Source organism: Eleutherodactylus coqui, chromosome 8 (genome assembly GCF_035609145.1).
Source record: "Eleutherodactylus coqui strain aEleCoq1 chromosome 8, aEleCoq1.hap1, whole genome shotgun sequence".
Classification (NCBI taxonomy): Eukaryota; Metazoa; Chordata; class Amphibia; order Anura; family Eleutherodactylidae; genus Eleutherodactylus; species Eleutherodactylus coqui.
Genome location: NC_089844.1, coordinates 80,893,193 through 80,918,098, shown reverse-complemented (window position 1 = coordinate 80,918,098; position 24,906 = coordinate 80,893,193). Strand labels below are relative to the sequence as shown.

Genomic DNA, 24,906 nt, shown 5'->3' with positions numbered 1-24,906 from the left:
CGCTGATGTGCCTGTTTATGCGCCCTTCGTGACGTTCTTAAATAAATAATGCACTGAATTTGCAAAGTTCATTTTAGCTATTATTACTTCCCTGAAGGCCTGAATATCAATTGTTATACTGTACCTCTTACTAAAACATTAATTACATTTCAGCGTGATAAAAGAGTAACTGACTTGGAGCCCCTTTTTACCAGTCCCATAATAAATATGTAATACTGGAATGTCTCTATGAGCTGATGGGTATCCAAAACGTATCTGTTCATTGTGGTCAAATAATATAACCCTTCCTACAGGCTGATAATTGTACGTCTAATAACAGTATGTGATAACACCCCAGTACTGCTCTACCCAGTAGCAGCAAAGAACTGAGGGTGTCAGAAAAGTAAATACTAAAAAAGGAAAAGGTGGAGCAACCGCGTAGAGTGTTTCCTGGTTGGCTAGGGACTGTTTTCCTTCATAAGTTAGTAATAAACGTACATATGTGGAGGTGCTGCCACCAGTGTAGACCTGTAACAGATCATGCAATATATGGGATATATGGCATTCTTTATTAAAAGTAAAATTGTGAACCAGCAGGAAAACGTGTTTCAAGCCACAGCCTCTTCTTCAGCTGTGCTGGCGTAGAACACAATTGACTATGGACAGAATATTTGATTGTGTCTATTGGCCGACATGGTGGAACACCGCCGGTGCGGTGGAGACAAGCAGGGGAGGTTCAAAATAGCAGATGCATATTCTGCTATTCAACATATATTATTCTAAACCTTCCTGCTTCTCCTCCCGTACCGACAGTGTTCCACCATGTTGGCCGTTAGACCCAACCAAGCGGCAGAGGATTCTATTTTAATTATGAGGTTGGATCTGGGGTTCTGTTATAATTGGGGGGTCAGATCTTGGTGCCAGGGAAAAATCAGCTACAGGGCCTCACAGCTATCATGTGCCATTTATAATACCAGTGCCTTCTTTTGTGACAAAGGGGCCTTTGGTCTATCAAGCTCCAGGGCCCGGGTACTATTGCTACTTCTGCACTCACTATAGCTATGCCCTGGGCCAAAGATGGTTTGGCAAAAAACTTTGCAGTCTTCAGGAGAAATTGCCAGGATGGTCTGGGCCGAAAAGAGAAGAAAAATAAAGTGAGTTACCACGTTAAATATTTACTCTACCTGCGTGCTTCTTTTAAAATTTGTTTGTCTCTTTTCAAAGAAAATAAAGTGTTTTTTAATTAATTCTTGAGGTTGCGAGGGTGATGGAAAAAAATTCCAAAGCTGCTTAGGACACCAAATCGCCTTGTTCCGGCGCTACTGTGTCACACAGGTTGTGTGTGGTGTTGCAGCTCAGCTCCATTGAAGTAAATTGAAGTAAAAGCGTAATACTCAGTACCTCTGAACAAATATGGCACTATTTTGGTGAGTAGGCAGCCATGTTTTTTCTAATCCTGTCCAATTCCTTTAAATTGAATCATAATTATTGGGTTTTCCAGGATTAGAAAATGGGATCTATTTTTTTTCCCACTCTTGCTTATGGACAAAGTTTTATCTAGCAAGTTAGTCCCATTCAAGTAAATGAGCAGAACGACAATACTAGACACGACCGTTGGACAAGAGTGCTGCCGATCCTTTTTTATTAATCCAGAACTGTCCTTTTAAAAATGTATTTGCTTAAATTTGTGAACATATAATTGCTATTCTATCAAAAATCCAAGGACATTACAGTAATACATAATTCTAATAAACTGATGATAACAAATGAGTCATTGTAGTACAAGCACCAGAAGCCCATTGTAAATGATGAATAATATAGTCACGAATAGAGTAATGTGTTAAAATAGCAATTAAAAAAAGACTATTCAATACTTTCTCAGGTGGACGTAAGTTATTACTGCAGTGAATATAATTCAATGTATTATATAGCAGCATCCACCCAACAGATTAAGCCAATGCTATTAAAACTGCTTTGGATGAAGATTATCCCCCCCCCCATTTAATGATGGGGACTAGATCAGCCGTCACTAATGTAGCTCATGTGTTATAATAATGACATTGGCTATATCTGTAGATTTCTATTGCATTGGTCACTGATAATGTCACCGATAATGTCACAACATGATTTTTAAAGACCAACTGGGTATTTTCCTCTAACAAACTAGAATTTTTCAGCATCTTATGTTCTGTTGGTGTGTATCAATTACTTGTATCTTACTAATATACACTTGACTATAGTCTCAACTTCAGCATGCATTATAAAGTGAAGGAACCATTCAAGTACATTCCCTAATTTTATTCTAGGGTTTCTACGCTCCTTAGCTGCTATGTGAGCACCTGTGTATAGAAATTTTTTTTATGGCCTTTACAATAAATTGGGTAGCCAAAAATGAGTGATATAGTATATGGAAAATAATTAGAGTAATTTATATTTTCCATGATATGGAAGCATTATTTCATGGGCTCATGATATATTTGTAAAATATTTCAATATCATGAGTGGTGGCCTCTTGGGTGCAGATAGGCTCATGAAGGATTTTAATTTTTTGTCAAATCGTTGGGTATTTTTAAAAATAATTCAAGCATGGCAGCCCTGAGAGCCTTCATTAGGCTACCATGCTAGCTAATCTGCACCCCACAATTACATTGTGGGGGGTTGCCAGTAAGGCTACAGAAGAGACTCTGTTTGTCTGTATGAGCATGAAGTTATTGGAATAAAAGCAAGGTTCTTCACAATAGCCGGACTCCTGCATTTGTAATATATGTGTCTACAGAAGAGACCCCCCTCCACTGGACTACTTGAACATGTGGTTAGCATGACCATAGCATCTAAACAGTTAACTACAGCAATCAGAGCCTGCTCAGATTGCTGTAGATGTTCATATTGGTCAGCTGTAAAAATAGCTGATAGCCACTGGGTCTGCAGCAGACTTGGCTCCCAAGCCCGCTCTATACACTCTTCACGACCACACACTATAAATTTACCACTGATGGTCGTGAAGAAGTTAATTAATGTATTTATTTCAATGGAGAAAGCTGGAATAACATCATCTGTGTCACCCTAGTCTTCCACTATGTGGAGATCACAAACAGTTGGGGCCTAATGGCTTATGGTCGTTAGAACACAATTGCCAGTGACCTCTATACATACTGTATGGTTGCTGAAAGGACACAGCATATGTCATCCCAATATCTCATCCTCAAGCCCATGTGATGTCATCTCTATATGATAAACATCACACTTTAGCTACTGTGTTTTCCAAATTTTGTAACAGAGTATGATGGTCCAACTTCTTTAATGGCAGCTTGCTATACGGTGGTATATGTATCTGTTGCATATCCTTTTACCCAGTTGGTCATTTATTGTCAATTGTCAATCTAAAGAGATTTAAAGGTTTTCCAGCAATAAACTATCTATACAGGATAGATCATCAATATTTGATTAGTGGGGGTCTGCTGCTCAGGATCCCATCAATCAGCTGAGTGACAAGACCATAGTGTTCAAATGAGCGATGTGGCCTTTTCTCAGGTCTGTGACGTCATGTTTATTGGTCACATGGCCACAGAGCAGCTCAGTCCCCTTCGAGTAAATAGGATTGAGCTGCTATGCCAAGCACTGCCACTATACAATCAATGGCGTTATGGCTGGTATGGACTGAAAAGACAGCGGCACTAACACAATTACTGCTGTCACTTTAGTCAGCTGATCGACAGGGATCCTGAGAGGTGAATCCCTGATGATCAACCATTGTAATCTATCATGAGGATAGGTCATCAATAGTTTAGTGCCAAAAAAAACCATTTAAGTACCAAGCTAAAACATTAGTTGACAACCAGCAAACAATGCTTAGAAATAGAGTTATCCAAATTCATCCATTTTAATAAGATGTGAACATTATTGGTAAAATTTTTGTAAGTTTTAGGACACTTGTCTCTGTTGGTTTTATTCATTCTTTTCTTTTGCAATCATTAGGCTATCAATAGAACATAAGCTTTGTAGCCCTTGATTATGAATTCTGAGCAGATGAGCTCTGTCTCCTGCTCTTTGACAGGATATGTTATTGGATATACGAAATTAAGTGAAGATGAATTTGCTCTATAGCTGCAGTGATATATAAAGCAAGAGTACAGAGCTGGTTGTTCATTCCTTATGGCATACCACATGCATGTATTTACACATGCATTAAAAGTCCTTGTTCATCTTACCCTCATCCCTTCAAACCGTGAGAGGGCTCTTAGTGGTCTCAATGCCCTTAATGTCCTTAGGGACTTAATAGCCCCTAGTTCTGAATATCCCAAGGCATTAGCTATTAAGCTAACAAGAGAAACCTATATGAAAACAAAAGCAACAGATCTAATTTCTGTACCACATTCTGCTATAGAAACATGTTGTGTCCTTTGGTTTTCCAGGACAGATGGAGTTCTTTCATACGCTGGTCAACTGCAAAATTAAATATGGTTAGAAAAAAACACATTGAGGTTCCAGCTGATGTCGAAGACCTGTTGACACAATGGAGTACACACCCTCAAAGTCTTACCCACTCTCAAAGTTTGCCAAATCTCCAGTTGGTTTTGAAGAGCAAAATCTAGCCTGGCAATAAAAATGCACCTACAACAAAGAAGGTAAGTGAATCTGTGTTGTGTGACAACCTAGATCTTAGTCTTACCCTTATGCCTTCAAATCTTGATAATGCACGAAGAGGTCTCAATGCTCTCAAGGTCCTTAGAGACTTAATAGCAGCTAGTTGATCATACCCGAGGGCGACCGCCAAAAGGGATATGATTGAAATCTGTTCAGAACCAATGGCACGTTTAATTAATAGCTCAAAAACTGGTTAATAATTACGTGTTCTGTGCTATTTTACAAGTCTTTCTTTTATCCCTAAAGGAGATTTCCAGCCACCATAGGGGTATTCAAAAAACATTAATCACGTATTCTCTGGATAGGTAAAAATATTAAATCTGTTGGAGTCCGCCTTCTGGAGCCGGAACTAATCATAAGAATGCTGAACTCCAGTTCCTCACTGTACTTGGCTGTTTCTGTCACTCCCATACAGTCTGATTGGAGTGGTACTGTACATGCTTACCATCCCATTCAAACTCCTTGTTGTGGTCATATGGCTGGGGGAAAGTTACTAAGGTACCCATTTCTAGCTATTATTGGGGGTCACAGCAGTCACACCCTTACTAATCTAACATTTACCTCTTTTTGTAAACCACATTAGGAAATATGTAGTGCCAGGAATTCTCTTACACAGAGCTTTATTGCAAAATGATCTTCTCCGTTCCTGGTCGCCATTAGACTGCATAACCCCCTATTCTGACAACCTGAACCCCACAGTGTCTACTGTGTGGACTGGAAGTCATTCTCTGTATGCGAGCCTATGAGAACCTCAATATGAGTCTTTCTATACATGTCTATGGTCAAAAAGGCTATAGCTTCTCCTTAAGGGGAGAACTCAGAGGGTGTGAGAAGACTTATGAGGCCATGCATGCTTCTCTGGCAAATATACAAACAGGAGGATGAAACAATGCTTCTTCATAATAGCATATTTCCAAGAGGAGCCTTATAAGTCTACTCACACCTTCTGATGCTCTCCTTGAGAAACTATACCTTTCCTGACTCATATCATAGGCCTCTCACCCAGCCAAACCAGTAACCTACTGCACACTGATGAGGGGCGAAAACCCTCAAATAGTCTATCTGTACATGGTTATCTTTTCCTTCAGGAGAAGACTCTGGTATTGGCCTATATTCCCAGTCATTGATACAAGGTCTGTATGTTCAACATTGACTTGCAGAAATGCTATATTCTAATAGATGGTGCTATAAAAACATTGTTCCATCTTGCCATTTGTATATGCACGTCTATAAGAGCTTATAATGAGTCTAATAGGGTTGCGCAGACAGACAGACTTCCAGTCCAACACAGCAGACTGTGGGATATGGGTCGTCAGAGTGGGTGGTTATGTGGTCTAATGGCAGCTGGAACCAGAGATGATAATTCTGCAATAAAGTACCAGGTAAGAAAGTTCCAAGCACTACATATTTCCTAAAGTGGTTTACAAGCAAGGGCATTCAAAAAGTCCTGGAATATTTCTTTAAAAAGGTCATATAATACAAATCATGACCCCAATTGTTATTTTTCTTTGTATTCAAATTTCTATAAGAATTTTGTTTTCCTAGCCCATAGTCAAAACAAAATCAATTATAGTATTAACATAATTGAATTTTCTGTCTGTGACTGTTTGTGACTATCCATTTGTGAGCAGTATAACAAAACCACCGCTATTTGTTCATTTGTGTGAACACCGAACTGAGAATTCAGTGTCCAAGCATACAGATTACTGAATTCTTAAAACCGAAGAATAAGTGTCATGTAGAACTTGTAGAGCAATAGAGAAAAAGTATTGTTGCCTAAGGAAATTTCTAGGGTAACACTACTGTTTCTGTTTGTAGTGTTTTTTATATATACCCCAATGCGTCTTCTGATCCCAAAAAGTTTCCATCAGTATAAATTCAATCAAGCTTACCAATATTTTATTCAGACTAGGCTATTCATCTGAGCCTTGTGAGGGTATAGATCAAATAAATTCTATAATGCTCATTGCCAAGGTTGAAGCACTCTAAAACATGCAGTCTTTGTTGCCCTAGTCAATGGTATTGATATGAATATCAATATTTTATTAGGAAACTTAAAATATATAATTTGTGGCAAACTGTGACAAAATTTGAAAGGGGGGCAGCATGAAGAGAACAGGAAAGCCTACCTTGATCGACTTATGTTTTTTTATGCTTTTAACAAGAAAGCGATTACTCTGTGATTCATGATGACGATGCGTGATCATCAAGTCATGACTAGGCAAAAACAATTACATGCATTTGCTTTACAAGGTGTAGGAGGGAACTAATGTTACAACTCATTAAATATTGACTCCTCCATAAAACTGCAATATAGAAACCTTTGTTATTCTTGCTTAGATAACACGAGTCATAACCTCTTCTGAACATCTAAGTACATAGAAGAGGACATGTGACAACCTGGATAAATGTACTACATGAAAAGAAAAACAATAATTATGTTATTCTGAATATGACCATGTATTGTACAATATGGTCAGTGTATGCTGTTGGCCAAAACAAGACCAGTCTTGTATTAAAATCATACTTGGTTGTTGACTAAGACAGTGCTCATCTAGAGCTATCATATATGTTAGTCAAAATATGGCAAGTCGAATTTTATGGCCATACACAATTTGGGCTCGGACAGATGAGCGTGTTTTACACGCCGCTATGTCAGCGTGTAAATCACACTTCTATAGCAACAAATAGGTGGCTATAAAAGCGCTCACATGGACCCTTTTTAGAAGCGCAGAATCTGCGCTTCTAAAAAAGAATGAACAATGAGTGCCGACTCACCTGTCAGCTCCGTGGTAGTGCTGTCCAGGGTGCTTACCATAGGCTACTATGAGAGCCAGGGAAGCAGGCTGCCTGCACCACAGGCGTATGAAAAGGCTGCTCCGCGGAGCTAGGGGCACCCTGTTCACGTGCAGAATCTCTGCATGTCAGGAGCGGTGTTTACACGTTGCTTAGCAGTGTGTAAACCACGCTCATCTGACCGAGCCCTTTGTAAGTATTAAAAGAAAAATGCTAATCAAGAATTTTAAAGAGAATCCACCATTGTTAGACACCACTTTAAATTAGAGTATATGGAGTGACTGTGGTCCTGACATGTACTTTTAGGGCCAGTTTGAAGTGCCCTGTGGGATCACAGTACTTTTTAAGACTCTAAGGAATGTTCTCTTTTGATGTATGCAGCATGTCTGGCGATTGCTCATGGCAATGCTCATTGGCCATGAGGGATCAATGTGCGAAGGGAAACCACCACACATGCCCTATGCTCAATGGTTTAATGTTCTATATAATAGGATCAATTGCCCCCATCCTTGGATGTACGTCTTATACAGATAACTGTAATTAAATAGGTTTGAAATGTCCGTCCCTGATCAAGACCAGATCTACAACACTATACATCGGTATATTGTTTCTCTTCTTTCAGAGGACCACCCCTCTAGTAGGCCATTGTTATTGCAATTTTAGTAGTTCGTTTCAAAAGGTTTCACTGTTTCTCCTTTTTATGTCTTACAATTATGTTTAAACAAAAATATAAATCATGGATATCAATATTGTAGAGAAGAGACCAATCAATATATTTTCCAATATTACGATTGCAGATATGATAGCTGTGTCATCCAATATTAAGTCTATAAAGTGTTCACCTGAAAAGTAATTCTACCAATTCCTGAAAATAGCTATTACCTATAAATAGCATATTAACTGCTCTTGGATTCACTAAGGAGATTTAGTAATCTAAAATCCAACATGTGAAGAAAACCGACATCAAAGGAAGATCTAAGAGGACTTAAACGACTTTAGAGTAGTAATCTCAATTACACCTCTGAAATTTAGATAGGTGGGAATAGGCCTTAGACAGAATAGACCTGCATGGGTTTGCTAGGCTGGTTTCACATTACGTTTATGCAAATCCAATGCTGGTTTCTTCTTGTTTTCCATCCTCCATACAGAAAACCTAGATTGAACATTAGGAGTTTCCTTCCCTGTTAGTCTTTTACACTGATAATAAAAATGGCATCCTTGGCACTTTTTTTTTTCGGATGTAGAAGACTGATAGAGACGGAGCCCAATCGAGATGAAGACCAAAGACATCTCCATTGCATGTATGCTCCTTCCTCTAAGGTTCCATCTGGGTTTTTGTGCCCATAGAGTTTTCTGCATATAGGATGGAAACCAAGACGAAACCAGTACTAGATTCTGAAAATGTAATGTGTGAAGAGCTTTACTTAAATTATTTGAGACACATGCAGTCATCTTCACTGATGTCTTGAAATAAAGGTGAGGAATTACCTAGTATGAAGAGTCTAAAAGATTGTGGAACTGAAGAATAGTTCAGTCACTTCTGGGTTTTAATGCTCACTATTTGAAATATCCACTGCATATGTATTCAAGGCTCTAAAGAATGAATGATTTACTCTGACCTGTATATATTAACAGCTATGTCCTTAAGGCCCCTTTACTTGCAAAGATAACTGCTCGAACTGCCAAAAGATTGAACAAAATTCAAGTGAGCTGCCGACATTTTTGAATAATAAATGAATTGCTGTAATCATCTGTGTTTCCCTCCACGGGTTGTTTGCTCAGCTAGGCGTATGTTTAGGCGATTGTTATTGCAGAAACACTTTGCCCAACTGAGCAAACATCTGGCCGACACAATCAATTGTTTTCCTCCGAACTCCTCATGGCTGAGTAGGAGTTGCATTCATTGAATATGCAAAGCAAAACAAAGCAATCGCTTAGCCCCTGGAAAACTGCATTCAAACTGAAAGAATTTCTAGCGACCAAACGATGGATTTTATGCTAGCCTAAAAACCTTGGCTAACCATAATTGAACGAATAGTGCATGACTGCCCACGTTTACATGTAACCATTATCGCTCATTTTTGGCCATTTGAATGAATTTTAAGCAATAATCGTTGTGTGTAAAAGGGCCTTTAGGGTGGCCATACATGTCATATATAGATCGGCTGAACCAACTAATTTCGGCAGGACTGGCCTATCTTCTGATGTGTATTGGGCCTCCTAACTATACCGATATTTTTGCTGTTGAGAATGTAGAAGATCCGGCAGTAGTTTTCGCCCTTCTCTTTATTTATAACATGATCATGTAAGTAAGTATGCATGTGTGGGGGATGATGAAAGTAGCTGTCAGCCAAACGAGCATTTGTCCGTCAGCTATTTAAGATGTATGGGTAGCTTTAGAGCCATAAGTGCTATCCATCAGTGCCAAGCATTATAGTAACATTAACTTACTGGTTGTAGTTAATATTGATATTTCAGAAGGCACAAAACCTAACTGTATATCAACAGTATAAAATGAATACACAGCAAATGTCGTGACACTTAGATTAGCATCATTAAACAGAAAAAGATTAAATAATTATAAAACAGAAGGTATAGTTCATCACAATGGTATTTATGCAGCCATTCTAGCTTCAGAGAACAGCCATCTGTTTCCTGTTGAAAGATCGATGTGTCATTAAAAACAGCACTGCACTCTGTAAGAAAATGTGTGGTTAGAATTGAATCACATAGCACTAGAGTAATTCAATCTACAGTCTAACGACAATATTAACAGCCATTTGTGCACAATTGCATCCCAGAGGACAGATCTGGGCACTAAGTGCCAACAGTTCCTCCACAATTTTCAAAAAGATGATCTACACACTGGGAGTGGGACACATTTATAATAAATGTACTTTTATGACTGCTTTTCATCAGCAAAAATGGAGTCATTTGTATGTGATATGAGTCTAATTCACTAAATTTTCATGCTGACATTTATTGGTATGGCACAAGTATTGCTCTTTAGTTTAATGCATGTGGAAGAGCCTTAATAATGGCTCAAAGTTCCAACAATTCTGTACCAAGAAGTACTTAGCACTTTATGTATTGCCATGCGGTACTCGAATTTACTATATTATGGAAGTATTATGGAAGTATTCTTCCTGGAAGCAGGGCGAGACTATTTATACAGTCCTACCAAAAGTAATAGGACACCTGAGCAAGAATCAAAAGTAGTATTTATTTATATATGGTAATAGTTACTGAGGGCATTTTTGACCCTAATGACATTGGATACTTTTCGTGGCATGCTTTCTACTAACATCTGATACACTTCAGCTTCTTTCCCTCCATTCATCCTGCAAGTGTCTGGTGAGTTCTCTCAAGATGCAACGGTGTACGGAGTGTCGTCACTGGGCAGTTGAGCAAGGAAAAATGTTCAATGGAGTGATGAATCACACTACTCCATCTTCTAATCAGATGAACGTACCAGGGAGTGGAGGATGCTTGGGGAACGCCTTTTGCCTGAGTGTGTTGCACTAACAGTTAAGTATGGCGGAGGTTCCATTAGGGTCTGGGGATGTTTTACACGACATAGTCTTCGTCTGTTGGTTGTAGTAGCAAGAATTATGAACACGGAGGTGTACCCTGATATTAATGTGCTACAATGTGACAATACTATGGGAACAGTTAGCAATACGTCCAACAAGTCAACGCACCTCGTCACAAATCTAGTGCTGTTTTACGTTGGTTTCAGAAAATGTATGCTCCACCATTGGACTGGCATGCACGGAAGTCCCAACGTGAACCCAACATGTCTTCAACAAACTGGAACGTCAGATCAGGAAATATGAACTGTATTCATCTTGTTTTGTGAGAACTCATCAGATGTTTACAGGATGAATAGAGGGAAATACTAGTTGAAGTGTATCAGACATTAGTAGAAAGTATTCCACGGAATGAGCCCAACTAAGTATTAACCCTAACACAAATAGGTAAATAAATACTACTTTTGATTCTCTCTCAGATGTCCAATTACTTTTGATAGGGCAGTGGTATGCAATGTAGCATCTAATGGAACTTGACAGAATTTAGAGTTTTTTTTGTCTGATTCCACATGAATTCAACACAAAAGAACTTAATAAGCTGCCATATGTAATCGGAACAGGCAAAAAGAGAATAGAAGACACCTCATGTGAAGAACCCTCACTTAATATGGTGTGTACGGTATGTGGTAATTGCACCCACTTGCCAAGGTTGTGCCAAACACAACTATGATTAAGCCTAGATTAGATAATATTGGACTGCTGCTGGCTGTAGTCCCTCTTCTGATAGAGAGATCCCTCAGATGGTAATTCAGTAATACATGGTGGGAGGCCAATACTAATATCGACACTGTCCACACAGAGAGCACGGAAGAATGGTAATAATTAATGGTATCCTTTATTTCAGGTTGTCTGAAATATATAGTTAGTGTGGATATATATATATATATATATATATATATATATATATATATATATATATATATATAGCCACACTATCTATGTATTTCAGACTAGAACTAGACAAAGGACCGGGCCCCAGTCTTACATGCATAGTTGGTACTGTTAATGTCATGTGTGTCCTGAAACAAAACTCATCACTATTGATTCCCATCCTTCCGTAAGCTCTGTGTGGACAGTGACAAAACCAATATTGCTAATCCAACAGTTTTTTTTTATTTAGAAAATTTATATAAAATCTATGTGAAAATGTTTGTGACAAGTTAGTCCACACCCCCAAACTGAAAAGTGTTGGCTTTGAGGAACAAGTTGTAACTCGTTGCTTATGGTGGACATGATGTTGGTATAATTAACTCCAAATTCACATAAAAAACGGTCTGTGACAATTTTTATAAATGTAACCCCATAATGTCACCCACAAACCTTAGAGGGTATGTCTTTTTTAGCTTATATATAAATACTTTACCTAGAAATTTGAGTAACTTTGTAAATACATGACATTACTTATGTTGTACTGATCCCCAGTTACAACCTGCATCATAGAACAGAGCTGTATTTACAATTCTACAGACCTCAAAGCTGAAATCTCCCAGCATTCCTTGTTGAATCCATATCTGCACAGAGCTTGATCTAATGATTTGCATTCTAGTAGTATAGCTGTTACATATGTAACGTATAGGCATCTGTCCTACGAAATAACAAACTGCTCCACTGCATAAGAGCTCAGCAAAGCTATTAGAGGTGTGTCTGACTACAAATTGTTGTCTGTTTCCAATGACAACCAATAACATCTTGAATGCATCCCTGAAATATAATACAGATTGTAACTCATGATCTGCATCATTTTTACAAAGTTACTCTTTTAGACATACCGGTATCAATAGGCATCAATTAAGGTGGAGAGATTTTGCATGAAGTCAGCCATTTTCTTAGCTGGAGGATATTAGCTCACTAAGAACCAAAAGTTATAAGGCACTTTATGGCTCTGTATTATGTACTATATTTTGGTTCAGTTAAGAAAATGACTTAATACATATATTATTAGTGAAATAACATAAGGACACTTTCTTGAAACACTAAATCAGGTGCGAAAATACTATGGAGAAAAGGAGATCTTTGGTTTAATAAAAATGAAATAAACTTTCCTAAAACTGCCCACATTAATAAACTTTCAAAATCCAATATTCTGAATTATGGCGCTGGAAACAGGGAGGACAAGTTAGCTCTGATGCTGCTATGTGAGCGAGTGGCACTGGTGGGCGGTGACAGCAAGTGGAGCTGGAGACAGGGAGGAGGACTCTGCTCTAATGCTGCTGGGACATGTGACTGAGCGGCGGGTGGTGACAGGAAGTTTGTGGTGATACACCGCTGGGTGGGTAGAGGACATAGAAAAGACATCACAATGTGGGAGGGGGATTTTTGGGCCCTCCTAGCTTAGGGGCCGGGTCACATAAGAGACCCCTGCAGTTATGCCACTATCAACCTCATACCATATCATCCCAACACCCTCTACCTATATCATCCTAATACTACCCTCATCCCTTATTATTTTACTTCCACTATCCTAACACCACAATCATAGCATATAATTCTAATCCCACCCTTATACCATATAAATATGGTACCACCCTTATAACATACTGTCTTAATACCATGTTCATACCATATCATTTTGTTCTCCCCTCATAATGTATTGTTCTAACACCCTTTTTATCCCATATCATCTTAATTCCACCCATATAACATGTCATCATAAGTTCAATTACAAAGACTCTTAGGGCCAAGACTTATATAACATAAAGGTTCCTATAGTTTGTTGTCTGGGTTTCATTGGGTTTCCGCCATTCACATATTAATACATGGCAGCATCCATCGCCTGGCCTGAATTACACTATGCACTATGTTTTCTATACTGTTACCTTTCTACGCTCTGATTTCTTTTACACATACCATCATTTTGTGTCATTGTTGAAGTTACTATCAATACAAGACCCCCTGGAGATTAGAAAAGGAGGTTATTCAACACTTATTAGCGCAGACATGACTTTCTCAGAAGCTGCCACAGGAGGTCACAGCAAGCAAAGTTCTGCTTCTGTGGTTGAAAGATTGGATTCTGTATGACACAATTCTTAATTTCTGTCTTTCTGTTCCAGTGTTGATTTTTCTAAATTGACAGGGTATCTAATTTAGGGAATTGCTGTCAGCAGTGACTGACAGTCATTCCATGTTTTAGATCTATAGTCTGACATTCACACTAGTTATTTTACACCTATGCATAACAATATATCATGGCTCTTTATAGGAAAAAAATCACCGTTAGGAAATTGCTATCACAACAAGGACCTCAATGTCCCATAGTACAAAAAATAATAAAAACTAATAGAGTATAATACTAGAACAAAGCAGCATATTTACGTTTCCCATCTGGTCTTCCCTCCAAATATCTACATAGCAATGATTATTAATCAGCTAAACCCATGGTATATAGATATAATAGAAAATCAAATACTTACATCAACAATCAGGAAGTCCAGCCAGCACCAGGCATTGGTGAAATATTTTACAAACCCATAGGCTACCCATTTCAGAAGCATCTCAAGGATAAAAATGTATGTGAACACCTTATCTGCATATTCCAACATTGTCTTAATTGTTTTCCGCTGTTCAATATAAATGTCTTCGAAAGCCTGAAGGAAAGAAAAAGGTTAAATGATGTACAACTTGATATTCAAGCCAAAATAATACAATTGGTGGTATTGGGGCTACAGGTGATAAATGTTTTTGATGTTACCCTAGACCAATGATCCCCAACCAGTGACTGAGGAGCCACATGTGGCTTGTGGTTTCTTGCTGTGTGGCTCGTGATGGCAGCCCTGGTTTGTAACCATATCACTGGCAATTGCCATTATTGCAGAAATATCCTAACCACTAAACAGTGCCAATTCAGATGGCATAATATTAGATGCAATACGTTCTTCACATGTATACTAGGTCTACGTGGTGGCTTTCAGTGAAGCCCTGCTATACTGCATCTGAATGTGGTCATCGGTTTGGGATTTCTTGTGATTGTCAAGTGGCAGCAACTTGCTAGTCATGACATGATCACATTCACTTACATTAGACTGTGATGTAGAAGGGCCATTGTGCACTCTTTGACTGACTAAAAAGTGTCTCGCCCAAAGATGCCATGTAGCCATAGCCTAAAAATGTCTCTTCATCTTTGAGCTGAATTTGGCTCCTCCTGACCATCACCCAAAGTTGAATGTCGATTACAAGGTATAAAAAGTTGGGAATCTCTGCTCTAAACTAAAATGCCACATTTTTTGGAAATTGTGGAGTAGCATTTTGTGACATACTAATCTGGGGTATCACAGCATGGTGAAACAGAGTAATGGCTTGCATGCACTCTGGGTGTAACGTTTTGCCATGCATCATTATGTGCAATTTGGGTTTTTTCCTCACTGAAGTCAACGGAGACTGGAAAATTTCATTAAGGTATATTGATGGCATGTGCTCCAAATGTATTTTTTGCTGACTCTTTGGGCTTCTTCACACATCAGTATTTTTTATCAGTATTTTGTAAGACAAAACCAGGAGTGGGTCGAAAATATGGAAGAAATGCAAATCTTTTCATTATACTTTCTCTGTACATTCTACTCCTGGTTTTCAAAATACTGATAAGATATACTGACATGTGGATAAGCCCTACATCTTGACGTATCCATGGGGAATGTGTGCTGGGGATTCTGCACATGGATTTGCCCATTGAAAAGTGCTAAATCTGCGCGTGTTTGGTGGCCTTACAGTTGCATGGCTAAGTCAGAAATCCACAGGAAAATCCGTGTTGGATTCCGCCATACGCACATACCTTAAGTCTCACCAGATCTGTCAGTAAAGATAGTTTTTGGCAAAGATTATTGTAAAAGTGATAGCTATGCCTCTTAAACCCAGGCCTTGTCCATTTTTGAAACCAGCATGGGGCATGTACATGGCAGAGAAGTTACAGTTTTGTTATTCGCATCAAAATTGTGACTTTTCGTTGCCAAAATTCTAGCACAAACGCCATGTTAAATATGCCCTTAAGTTTATACAACCTATTGGTTGGTTTAGTTTTACACAAGTTTTTGCACCAAACTTTTGACATGTAACATTCGTGTAAACTTTAACTTACCAGAGCTCCACTGCTGAGAAGAATCATGAAGATGATGAAAGTTTCAAACCAGTTGTGTTCCACAATCGTGTAACATGTTTTCCTAAATGTCCACCATGTCTTGCCATTGTTCTCTTCAATGTTCACATGACAAATTGGAAATCTCTTTACACATCCTAAAATATATAAACATAGTAAGCACAGAGTTAGTGGCGTACACAGAAATCATGGGGCCCCATAGCAAAAATTAGAGTTGAGCTGCCATGTCTTCTCCGCACATGGCATGTCCTGGCAATCCTAACACTAAGTGACTAAGGGCTTCAGTGGCTACTCTCCCTACTCACATTCATGTAAGGCTTCTTCACCCTTCTCTATTACAAGTGCTATATTGCAGTGGTCATCATGATCAGATCAGCCAATTAGACTGCACTCGCAACTCACAGTTTACCCCTAGCTCTGGTTGCCTCCACTTCTCCAGGATCCAACAGACAACATAGAGAGAGGATCCATGAAATTCATGAAAAGTCAGGCCCAGTTAGGATTAAGCTCTAATATGTGGGGGCAGCACTGGATTACAGAAGGCAGCCACGTAAGTACAGCCAGGCCCAACCCAGTCAGTGACCAAAGGGTTGGTGCACCTACCAGTGGGGTGGTGATGGTCAATGAGAGATGAAGGGCAAAGCCATCCATCAGAGGTGAGCCTGCCCAAGCCACGGACCCTGTAATGACTGTGCGGTGTTCCTACATTGTGGGCATGCCACTGTTCAGAGCATATAATTTGAAGATGTAAGATATGTCTGCTGAATTCTTTTATTACAGGTTCTAACAATGGTATAATGATCAAATGCAAGGGATAAACAGGGAAAAGGGAACAGTAAATGTTTCAAATTAAAGGGTTTGTGTAGTTTAGAAAATCCATTTTCATATTCACTATTAGGGGATTGTGAGTTGATAGAAGGACTCTAATTTCATTAGCCAGAGTGGAGATCAGCTACTGCATGAAGAGTTTCTCCTGATGTAGACGACCAAGGACACCCGTGCATTATTTGAAAAGACCACAGACTTCAAAGGAAATATTGGGCGTATTTATCATCATAGGAATTTTTGATATCAGTTTCCTGCCAAGTTTTATTCCCTTCTCTAGTTTAAAAGTGCAACCAATTTATCAAAATATTACAATATGCTGATAAATTTGCTGCATTTTTTAAAGGGGCTGTCTGCCGTTTTTTTCACTGATGGCCTATCCTCTGGCTTATCATCAGTGAGAAAAAGGAAAACAGCCCGTTTAAAAATGCAACAAATTTATCAGCATAATGTAATATTTTGATATATTGGTTGCACTAGTATTATCATAATGCAATATTTAATCTCCCTCTGCCTTTCTGCTGTGCCACATGGTACAGGTAGTCTTTCAGAATATACTACTTTGGAGGTCCTTGCCCTAAGCTTACATCTTAGTTCCCTAAAATGATATTTAAGGGCCTTCCGCCTACCTCTAACTTTGTCATTGGTGCTAACATGTACCATGACCGCTAGATCCTCTCTATCCCCTCACAGTAAACTGTCAACACGATCCACCATGTGTCGAAGTCAAGTGCCAGGAAGATCACCGTTCGATGCTCCCAGACTTTGTGTCAGATTATCCTGTCTTGCTCCCTAATAATTGAGTCTCCCACTACTAGGACCTGTCTAGCCTGCCCTGTGCTCTTAGTAGGACCTGTTGGCTCCCCTATTTACTGGAGCAGACATCATCCTGGCGGTCCGAGGGCATGCTGTGCTGTAGCCGTGCTAACCCTGTAATGACATTCTCCTTATCTGCAAACTTTGTAAACTTGATGGGGTGTGCCAGTTCAGGATTACCCTCCCTGGATCTCTTCCATCTACCCCTTCTAATTGTCACCCATTAAGCTGACCATCCTGCACTCCCATAATACCATCCACCCCACATCTACCCAAGCGAGTGCCTGCTCAGTGAGCAGCAAACTCCTTTCCCAGTGTTGCAAGCCTCTCATTTAGATCCAGGATCTGGGCTTCAAAGGCGTAACAGTATACAGTATGCACCCTTGAATGCATTGTGGCCAAAAATTTTGTGAATGAAGAAAAGCCACAATCAAGTCTCAAGCTTAATTAGTAGTTTCTCGTCCATTCACATGGCCAGGTGCGACTTGTTAGCGAAAAAATACGCCGCAGCCCGGTCGGCATAAATCCTTGGAATTACTTCTAATCCCTAAATAGAAGCACCTGTAAGCCTTTTCCTGTGTTGGATGCAGCTAAACTCAACCCCCCCTTCTTTTTTTTGCAGCTCCTATAGGAGTCTATGGGAGCTACCAACATATATCTGTCGAAAGATAGGGCAAAACTATCTTTTCCGACAGTGTATAAATTCGGTTGTCGTTTTCGGTCGTATATGTCCTATATGCGGCTAAAAATCAGTCATGTGAATGAATACATTGAAAACTATTTTCTGCCGACGTATAAACCCGGCTAAATAGCTCGTGTGAATAAGACCTGAGTGATCCTTTCTAAGAAAAAACACCACAACAAAAAGCCTCTTTAAGGTTTATTGATTTTGTTTTGATTTTGTTCTCTTTGTCGCATGTTTCATCTTAATGGTTGCAATTAGATTCATTTAATGGACTAATAACACTGTGATGATTCACCAGATGTACAGTATAGGATCAACCTTGTCTGGAGCGCCACTAAAGCTGGACATACAGTAGACATTAGATGAAAGTCAGCCAAATCTTACACTATTGTGATCAATTTAAAGTATAGGGAGGCTTACCAAATGCCCCTACACAGAATGTGTTGGGAAAAGGAAGGATCGAGCAAGTTAATTTTCAAAATATCTTTAATTCCTGAGGTAGGTAAAAATCTGCCACTCACCTTTCTTCTGTAGAGTTAAGCGTGCGTATTTATGTTGGAGTGAAGCCCACCGAATTTGAGCAAGTGTGGTTCATTTTTGAGGTGCAGGACAACCCGCCAGGCTGAATCGTATATGGCGTCATTTATAGGCTGTATGGTGCACTTTATGTATCAGTGGGACTGGCACCCTTTGCATGCTTTGTCTATGTGCAAGTATAATACTAAGCAGCCCCTCTCCTCAATATGTGGTAGGTGTGTGAGTGGTCGTTCATAAGTATATTGCACCTGTGCTACCTCCTCCATATGGCACTTTGCCCATCTACATGCTGAGGGATGTGGGGCTCCCGCCTGTGCATTATACCACGCTAACATAAGAGGTATTCCCCCAGAGTCCTAGAGGCCAATAATTAGTTTTTTTTTAACTCCACACAACATGTGTGCTTTTATGATTTACCGAGAAACTTAGAAGTTCTTCTCATTATATAATCTCGCTGTGTAGGCCAACTGCCAAACAAAAAGCCGTACACACAGCCTTTAATGAGCAATGTTCTCCCACTCACCTTCTGTGAAGCAGGCATCTGGCTCCAGAGCCTCTTCTGGTTCTAAATCCATCAGTTCTCCTTCTCCTTCCACGACTGCCCCAGGTGGTCTAATATCTACAGTGCTCCCTTCAGATGAACTGGTTAGATTCAGCTTCTATAGATTAATCCCACAGCAAAAAAAAAAGATAAATTAACACATTGCTTCCTAATAACAAATACATTTTACTCAGCCTATAACATTACTGTAGTTCCTTTATTATGTTTTAACCATTTACTAGTTAGGCCTGGTGAAACGCAGCTTGGGCCATTGAAATGATAATCTTTTATTGGTTAGGTTTTAGGCTTTGGTTATAGTACTTACGTTCCATATTAGTTACCCTTTAGATATACTTGTTTATCATTTTTGTATCAGTTAAGTTTGTTTATTATGTTTTGTTTTACTGTTTTTACTATATGTACTTTTACAAAATGAAAGTCAATTACATAATGTATCAACTTACTAGATTTCCATACAACATAATAAAGAATTGATCCTTAAAAGATGAAACTTCTAAAGATGAACTATGCTATAAAATGCATTAAAAAGCATATATATAAATTATTAGTTACCATAAAAGGAAACACTGTTATAGTTCAAGCAATTGCATCCATCTCTTTCAATGCACCCATGGTCACTGTGCATTTTCAAACTACTTGTCAACCCGATATTCATACTTATTGATATCACTGCAAATGCAGGTAACAATTTTAGGGAATTGTGCGTATTGCACTTTGGGGTGGCGAATATTTTAATTGTGTTCATTTTCAATTTGGCAGTGGAATTGGTCATTCTGAAACAAGTATGAGTACCGTTCTATATCATAGTAGTTTATCTTGTAGCATACACAGTCCGCATTCTCTGGTCTGGTGTAATGTTATTACTGTGTAATGTATAACATCATTAATGGCGGCGCTAATAAGTTGCAAATGTACAGAGAGAATGATGGAAGCATATAGGTTTGAAAACTGTAGTGGGTGAGCCACATAACATTATGGATATCCTCATAGTTGCTATCCATTGAGTGTGGTAAATGTATTTGAGAATTATGTATTGACATGTGTTAAATGTTGTCACACAATATCAGTGAACCCTGATGATACAATAGACCACTAATGCCAAATGGCAACCCTCTGGGACTTTACAGTGTTGTGGCTATATGGGTTACTGCAGTTGCAACGAGGCCCCTAAGGTAGGGGTGACCAACCATAGACTCTCCCCTTACTAATCAGCCAGAAAACCCCAAAATCACTCTACCCAATCTTAGAGAGATGTCTGCAGCTATACAGTTGCAGTCACATAGTTGTCTCTTTCTCCACTATGCACTTACAGTTGGGTTATTCTTTAACTTGACTCTTAACTCAATGTGATATTAAGGTGGGCCTTACTATCAAGATGGTTTATTTACACTTTTAATTACGTTACAATGGGTTTTGTTGTGTTAAGATAAGAGAATGAATGAAAAAACAGCTCTGCTTGCAGCTTTAAGGCCCATTTACACAGGACGAATGTCGTGCTAACGATGCCCGACCCTCGTCCCCGCACATACTAGCTCCCGTGCTGCTGCATAGTAGTTAGTATCGCTGGCTCACAGATTTCTCTTCTTGCGCTCCCCCACCCCTCTCCGTTGACTTAGTATAGCAGCTGTTCAGTACTGAACAGCTGCTATTTAGACTGAGCAATAAGCAATCAGCTCATCGCCCATTGTTTATGCAGCATAAACAATGGACGATGAGCTGATCGCTCAGTGTATATAGCAGCCATTCAGTACTGAACATCGGCTATGTTAAGTCAACGGAGAGGGGTGGGGAAGTAAGAGGAGAGAAATCTCCTACAGCATGGGAGTGAGGACACACAGGGACAAGTGTCAGGCATCAAATCCTTTTTGTCAGTACACTGCAAAGCAAAAACAATGGGTGACCACAGAGATAGGGAGAGGGGGAAGGAAGAGAAGAGAAGGGAAGGGAAGACTGGGAAGCGGAGTGGGAGATCCAGCCACCACCCACCAGTTAGGAGTGTGTATTGTGTACATTGTGTTGGCTTGCAGAAAAAGCTCTGGCAGACTTCCCATAGTGAAACCTATGGAGTGTGCAAGGACTTGCATATCCAATAACAAGCTACTCTACCCCAAAAAAGTATTGGCATGCATGAATCAGTTCTGCTTCAGTTTGTAATTAGTCCACATTCAGTTAAAAAATGATCAGTTTTAAAAGGACTCAAAATGGAGGTATGAAAGCACCCTGAAGTGACCCCTAGTTTCATGACAAAATTCTGTCCCCAGACCGGAGGGGTGAGGGTGCATTATCTGCAGTTTTTATGCTCTGTCATCACACTGATCCGCTGGTTCCATGTCCTGTTTTCAACCATCCAAGATGGCTGAAGCCATCTTCAAACTACCTAATCTGCATAGTGCATTTGTAGTGTAAGACTAACAATGCACTATACTTGCTCTCAGATTGGCCAGAGCTGCTCACATGATCAGCACTAGCCAATCAAAAAGCAGTGCACAATGTGCATTAGGTAGTTAGAAAATCGCTGCAGCCATGTTGGATCAGAGGGGTGCAAAACAAAACAACTGCAAGTAATATACCCCTGTACCTCCTGCCTTAAAACTGGAGGGTCAGTTCAATCCTTCCACTATCCTAGACTACCAGGCATTTTAAGATTAACCATCTGACTGTCACAAAACAACAGGGATACTGCAATTAACCCCATCACTGCTCTAGACCACCAGAGATAAAGGAATTAACTCCATCACTGCCCTGAATCACCAGGTATACTAACCCCTTCTCTGCTCCAGATCAGTAGGAATCCTTACATTAACCATTTGAATGTCAAATACCACCAGATTTCCTTACATTAACCCTTCCCCTGCCCTTGACCAAAAGGGATCCTTATATTTACCCCTTCCCTATCAAAGACCAACAGATGCTGACACTAACATCTTTACTGTCATAGACCACCACAGATCCTGACATTAACCTTTTCACTGTCCTACATAACCAGAGATGCTGACACGAAAATATGTACTGCTATATACCACCAGAAATTCAGACATTAACCCAAGCACTACCTCTCAGCACCATGCTATATGGCCCTGTATTCTGTATCAGGCTACTTTTTAACCAATTACTAGGGCACTGTAAGTGATTATTTATTTGATGCAGTTTTATAAGCCCTACTTAGAGAGAACAGTGGCCAACTGCCCCGCTCATTAGTGACAAAGGCTTAGATGGAGTGTTGACAGCGTTGCAGCTGAAAGCTATGGAAAAGTGCAGTTAGTGACTGTTAAGAGAAGTTGCACTAGGAATGGGGGGTGTGGCAAGCTGAACCTTTGCAGCAAGGCCCCATTACTTTTGCGCCAGAACCCTTGAACCTTTAGGTACGCCCCTGTATAAAAATAGATAGATAACTAGATACAGTTTCAGAATGCATTTATACACGTGAATAAACACCTGGACTCATATATGATAAACTGGGTTTAGAAAAATGTCATATTTTGCAGAAGAATAAATCAGGAAAGAGTGCTAAATCAAAGGATAAACTGATCATGTGGGCATTAGGGCAAAATGGGCACAGAGCACCCAAGTCAGATGCCTTAAATTTCAGAGCAGGGTGTTGGCCTGGCTCAAGTGTTTGCTGGTATAGTCCATATAGTCCCAAGACCTTTACTGCATTAAATATTTCTACCACTAGATGGTGCACTAGAATATAGCTTTGCATGTCTTTGAATGTTAATGTTTGCACTATGTGTTGCTCACACATGTTTGCTTGCAACAGCTCACCATGTGGTGAGTTAAGGTGTTACAAGTAAAATATTTTATTCATTTATAAACAGGCTAGTAAGATCAAGTGAATGGTTACCATGATTTATGAGCACAAAGTGACAAATTCAAACTGATGTGTAATATTCAGTAGATTGTACAGAAAGTATGCTTTATACAACTTAATTGATATCAACCTTTAGATAACTTTAGCAAATTGCAATGCTTCCATCATTTCCATAGAATAACAAACTTAGAATGCTATAGCCAAAGCAAAAGTTATAAAGTCAAAGGATCAAAAGAAAGCAAAAATAGTTATTACATAATAAATTCCAGTATTTCATAAGATGTTTCTTACAGTCAATGGATCAAGCACTTAATTACAACATGACACATATACAGTATACTACAGTGAAATTTAATAATGCAACACTTCTCTGTTCAATGGTCATGATTAATAAAAAGATGCCTAAGTTAGTTGCCTAGGAGTAGAACAAAGGGCCTCGTTTTTTTCTCTAGAAATAGCATAATTTTCGTCTATGGTTATCTCTAGTTTTGTGCGTCATAGTCCATGACCAAAAGTGGCGCAATTTCTAAAAAAATAAAACATTTTTTTTCAGTCTTGGATAAACTTTAACTTATATCAGAGCCAAAGCAGGGTTTAGCAGCTTTACCCATACTTGTGTGTTAATGATCCAACTTGAGCACCAGTACATTTTGTCATGCTACATCTACATTACAATTGTATTTACTATATTTTTACTATACTTTCTTAAAAGTCTTTTTTCTTATCTTTTTTTTTATCTCCACATGTGCACATGCCATACACCGAGCCTACTGATCTCCCAAAAAACTACAAAAGTTCTTTCATTTAGTACTTGAAAGCCGTTGTCCAGCTTTAAACTATTGACAGCTTATCCTCAAGATATGCCATCAATAGCAGATTGACAGGGGTATTACAGACAATAGTAGACTAGCTTGGTATTGCAGGCAAGGTTTGCATACACATTAATATAAATTTTCCTAGTAATACCAATCTTGGCCACTGCAGTGAGAATAGAGCTGTCTGCTTCCAGCTAAAATCAGCTGTTTGCATGAGTGGACCCGCCAAGCAAACAGTTGACTGTCTAGAGTCCTCGACAGCAGAATCTTATCAATCTACTATTTATAGCCTATTCTGTGGATAGGCCATCAGTAGTTTATAGATGGACAACTCCTTTGATATACTGCCCTTCAAATGTGAATATACCCATATATATTTGGTAAATTAAAAAAACATAACAATTATCTTAGCTAAAGAGGTTGTCCAGTGTTAGAAAAACATGGCTGCTCATCCATTGCCATGGGTTATGTCTGGTATTGTAGCTCAGCTTCCATTCATTCCAATGGAGTTGAGCTGCAATACCACACACATACCTATTGACAAGTTTGGTTCTGTGTTTAGAAGAAAGCAGCTATATGGACAAACTGGTAAACTGGAAATTTGATTTAAAGTTGTTTTCCAGAAAAATATAAGCCTTCATTTAGGTGGCAAATATTGTATACGTGTTTAACTGTCTACACTACTGTCTATGCAGGTAACACTCCGACCATTCATGGTTCAACTTTATAGCAACACGAATGCCTATAGTACTGTACATTT

At 39.2% G+C, this 24,906-nt stretch overlaps 1 protein-coding gene across 9 annotated transcripts in view; it reads right to left on the bottom strand.

The window, feature by feature from the left end:
* LOC136576552 (sodium channel protein type 2 subunit alpha) overlaps nucleotides 1-24,906 on the bottom strand; it is a 138,666-nt gene that overhangs the window by 23,122 nt on the left and 90,638 nt on the right. For 8 of the 9 annotated variants that reach the window (XM_066575914.1, XM_066575917.1, XM_066575920.1 and 5 more), the window contains exons 17-20: nucleotides 19,482-19,617; nucleotides 16,078-16,232; nucleotides 14,420-14,593; nucleotides 4,188-4,310 (exon numbers count right to left, since the gene is read on the bottom strand). In XM_066575914.1, coding sequence (XP_066432011.1) covers nucleotides 4,188-4,310; nucleotides 14,420-14,593; nucleotides 16,078-16,232; nucleotides 19,482-19,617 — 588 coding nt within the window. The remainder of the gene's footprint in view (nucleotides 1-4,187; nucleotides 4,311-14,419; nucleotides 14,594-16,077; nucleotides 16,233-19,481; nucleotides 19,618-24,906) is intronic. The other variant, XM_066575921.1, reaches the window with a different exon arrangement.